General features: G+C 40.6%; 1 protein-coding gene across 1 annotated transcript; it reads left to right on the forward strand.

Annotated features, from left to right (window-relative positions):
- Positions 1 to 388: 388 nt before the first annotated feature.
- Positions 389 to 951, forward strand: LOC118242348 (cyclin-dependent kinase 5 activator 1-like). The gene has a single exon (XM_035532936.1). The coding sequence runs from the start codon at positions 478 to 480 to the stop codon at positions 949 to 951; it is 474 nt and encodes a 157-aa protein (XP_035388829.1). The 5' UTR covers positions 389 to 477.
- The last annotated feature ends 3053 nt before the right edge of the window (positions 952 to 4004 follow it).

The following is a 4004-nucleotide window of genomic DNA, read 5'->3' on the forward strand; positions in this document are numbered from 1 at the left end:
TGGATGTAATATCGATATACCGTTTTTCTCCGCAAAAACTAATTCCACCTTACTCTCTTCTGTTCACATTCCACTTGATCCGAAATAGTCCATACAATATGGGTAGTGCATTGTCCATACCAATCTGTGTTAAGGATTCTGGCGTCTTGGATTTGACAGCATCTCAGATAGAAAAGAAAAAGAAGACCAGAGTCAAGAAATGCCAGTTCTTTACCCAGCTCTTCCGAGGACATTCTGGCAAAGCTCTGACACCCAAGACAAAGCGGTCCATGAAGCTTGCCTCTGGCGAAGGCCTGGATGGAGTTACTGTGAGTACCGTTATCAACCAACATGAGGACAAAAGACAGGAAGGTGTTGAGCCCACTGTTATCACTCATAATCCGGTTCCAGTTGTGAACTGTCTTTTGTGATGTTTCTTTAACCCAGTCCGCCACTGCGAGTAAGCCTGAAAGGCTGGGCCAGGCCAGCACTGAAAGCATGCCTAGACTGCTCATGCAGTCCTCCACCAGCGAGCTGCTCACATGCCTGGGTGCGTTCTTGTGCCAGCGTTGCTGCCTGCTGAAGGACCTGACTGCTGACGAGCCCGTGCAGTGGCTGCGCATTGTGGACCACTACGTGACTCTGACAGAATGGCAGGAGCAAAGCTTCCTCATTCCAGGCACCATGGTCTTTCTCTTCATGCTGTGCCGTGACATCATTTCAGCTGAGGTGGCCACCAAGGAGGAGCTGCAGGCCGTGCTGCTCACATGCTTGTATGTGTCTTGCTCCTACATGTGTGAGGAGATCAGCTACCCAGCCAAAGCTTTCCTGGTGGAGGAAAACAAAGGGGCCTTCTGGGCCCGATCCCTGGACATTGCTAACCGCATGAGTGGCAAGATGCTGCAGATTAACAATGACCCGCAGTATTTTTGGCAGGTCTTCACTGACCTGAAGAACATGATGCTTCATTAAAGGATTAAAGAATAAAATATTTTATTAATTAAACATTTTGTTAAAATGTAATTTAATTTTAGTTAAAAAAAACAAACACATAACTGCAAAGTCAGTTGTTATAATGTGTGATGTAATTTCTCCCCACCTAGTGTTATTACATCTCCTAATCTTACCAAAAATGTGCCACTTGATTTAGTTATGTTAACTTGATATCAAAGATGTCAAAAGCAGCTTTTAATGTCAGCTGATGCTTCTTGGCATAAGCATTTATAAATGTTCAAGTATGTTTATGTCAATTGTCATTAAGGGCTTATGTGGGAGTCATCTAGCACTCTGAACAGTGCCCTTCAGTAATGTTACCCAAATTTCTTATCTGCACCATCAAATGAGCTCCACTAGATCTAATCTGCCATATGACAGCACTCAAACACTGCCAGTTTGAAGTGGTTCTGCTGTGCCCCACAACTCTAGATATGTCTCCCTATTCTGAGGGAAAACATTTATTTTCACAAACTGAATTCTATACTCAGCTCAGCAGTGAGAATACTGTGAAGTAAGAACTGAAGCCTGAACCAGGCCTAAAAGCTATTTAACTTTGTGGCTCAAGGTGAAGATGCACTGACATGCAAAACAGCTCTCTGATGTATTGTGGTTGGGTGGAATGAGTCTTTGATAACTAAGATTGTAACTAAGATTGAAACTGCTCACTGCACTACAACAAGTACACAAGGTGTAATGAACTTGCTATGAGAATGATCTCACTAAGTAACTCAACAAGGATAGGCTCATCATGATGCATTAGCTAACATTCGGCACACAAGGGTGAATGTTCAATTTTCATTCAGGCATCTCATGGTCACAGTCTGAAGTGTGTACAAAAGGAATGTAAAGGAAAGGTGTGAGCAAGTGCATCTTCCACTGATAAGAGATGTAAATTAAGACTCGAATTGTAACGTTAGAAAGAAGATGTACAGTTCTATCGATTTATTTAAGATGCCACACCTTAAACATTTAAAGTTATTGTTATTTACAGTAAATTTATTATAATGCAAAATAATTTTAAAATGTTATTACAATGACATCTCATGAACTATTACACAATTATTTTACAAAGGGCAGACTGATTGACTAAATTTAAAATTAAGAAAAGCTTAAACAAATTTTAAACAATACAGAAACTCTACATATAGAATATAAAAAGTTAACAACAGCAATCACAATAATAATAAGAATAATAGTAATAATACAAACAAGGATGACAATAACAGTCACAATAATAATAATAAAGTCAGTGTCTTCGGCTTTTCTTCTTAGGCTGCTCAGGCGTGGGTTCTCCACTCATGTCCACTTCAAAGTGCGGCACGAAGCTGTTGAAAATTGGAGTAGAGAAACTCTCAGTCACGTGGAACTGTCCATCAGGCTTCACTTCCTCTCGCAGAGTCGGACAGAAGAGCGCTTCCCACAGGCGCTGCTTGATCCTGCGGCCCAGTACAAGGCTGTAGGGCTTGGCCTGTCTGGAGGGACTTCAAGTTCAAGTTCAAGTTCAAGAGGTTTTATTGTCATTTCAGCTATATACAAGTACACAACAAAAACGAAACAATGTTCCTCCAGGACCATGGTGCAACCTAAAAACAACAGTGCAACAGACAACATGCTACACAAGTGCAAACAGTCCAATATAGTGCAAAATGTCATTAAATAAACATTAAATAAACAATAATAAACACAGGACAGCACAAATACAAAATAGAAAATGAGTAGACAGTGCAATTTAGTACAGTACACAGTAGTGGGCATATGTAAAGCGAGTTGTGCATAGCAATCAGTGATATGCTACCCTGAACATAGCAGTCACCGGTAGCAGCCAGAACAGTTCAGAGTACAGTGCTGGTTTAGTACAGTACTCTAGCAGCAAGTAGGATAATGTGCAAGACTGCAACAGGAGTGCATAGTTTATTTGTGTGACGTTTGACTTCAGCACTAGTCCAATGCAAAACAATGTGTGAGTGTGTGTATAGATATGTATGTATATATGTATGTATGTATGTATGTATGTATGTATGTACGTATGTATGTTTGTGTGTTTGTGTTTGTGTGTGTGTGTGTGTGTGTGTGTGTGTGTGAGTGTGTGTGTGTGTGAGTGACTGTCTATAAGCATGTATAAAAGTGCCCATTTTGGAATCTGAATTGGAATTGGAGTTAGCCAGAGTTCAGGAGTCTAATGGCTTCTGGGAAGAAGCTGTTGCACAGTCTGGAGGTGCGGGACTGGATGCTGCGGTACCTTCTTCCAGATGGCAAAAGGGTGAACAGTTCATGTGAGGGGTGTGTGGGGTCTTTCACAATGTTGGTGGCTTTCCGGATGCAGCGTGTTATGTAGATGTTCGTGATGGAGGGAAGAGAGACCTCAATGATCTTCTCAGCTGTTCTCACTATTCTTTGGAGGGTCTTGCGGTCAAAGGTGGTGCAGTTCCCAAACCAGGTAATGATGCAGCTGCTTTTGGCCAATGTTTTTTTAAAAAGAGATAAGGAGATACCAGAACAAAATAGAAAAGCAAATAATAGAGGAAGATGGCATGGGATGGAGGGATGGAGGGATGATAAAAGACAGGGGTAGCAACGGATAATTTATTCTATTCCCTCAGCTATTTAACTAATTCTGAAGTCTGCATTTTTATTTTCTATTTGAATGTTAACTTCACAACTAGCTGATTGGGGATTTAGGAATGACACTAGCATTGATTTTGATTCTAGCCACAGTTCTAGTAATAAGCAGAGTTACAACTCTGCATGCAAACTCACTGAACTTTTGACTGTTAATTCTGTAGTAAGCATAATGCAAAAAATACAACAACATGTTTTGTTGTGATTGAAAAACTTACATGTCCTAAATGCATGTGTCGTAAATACATTGACATTAGTATTTTTAATTAATTTCTAACATTCGGAGACATTCAGAGGTGTTTCTATAAGGCCCAGAGTCAGCTAGGTCCCCACTCTCTAATTACTCCATGAACCTCAATGGTCTCCCAATCACATCTTATCTAACGGTTAAAGATCTTGGAGTTATGGAT

This window comes from Electrophorus electricus, chromosome 13 (assembly GCF_013358815.1).
Source record: "Electrophorus electricus isolate fEleEle1 chromosome 13, fEleEle1.pri, whole genome shotgun sequence".
Taxonomy (NCBI): Eukaryota; Metazoa; Chordata; class Actinopteri; order Gymnotiformes; family Gymnotidae; genus Electrophorus; species Electrophorus electricus.

What these genes read in the sequence shown, in the direction of transcription:
- LOC118242348 (XM_035532936.1), top strand. Translation starts at nt 478, where the DNA reads ATGCCTAGACTGCTCATGCAGTCCTCCACCAGCGAGCTGCTCACATGC.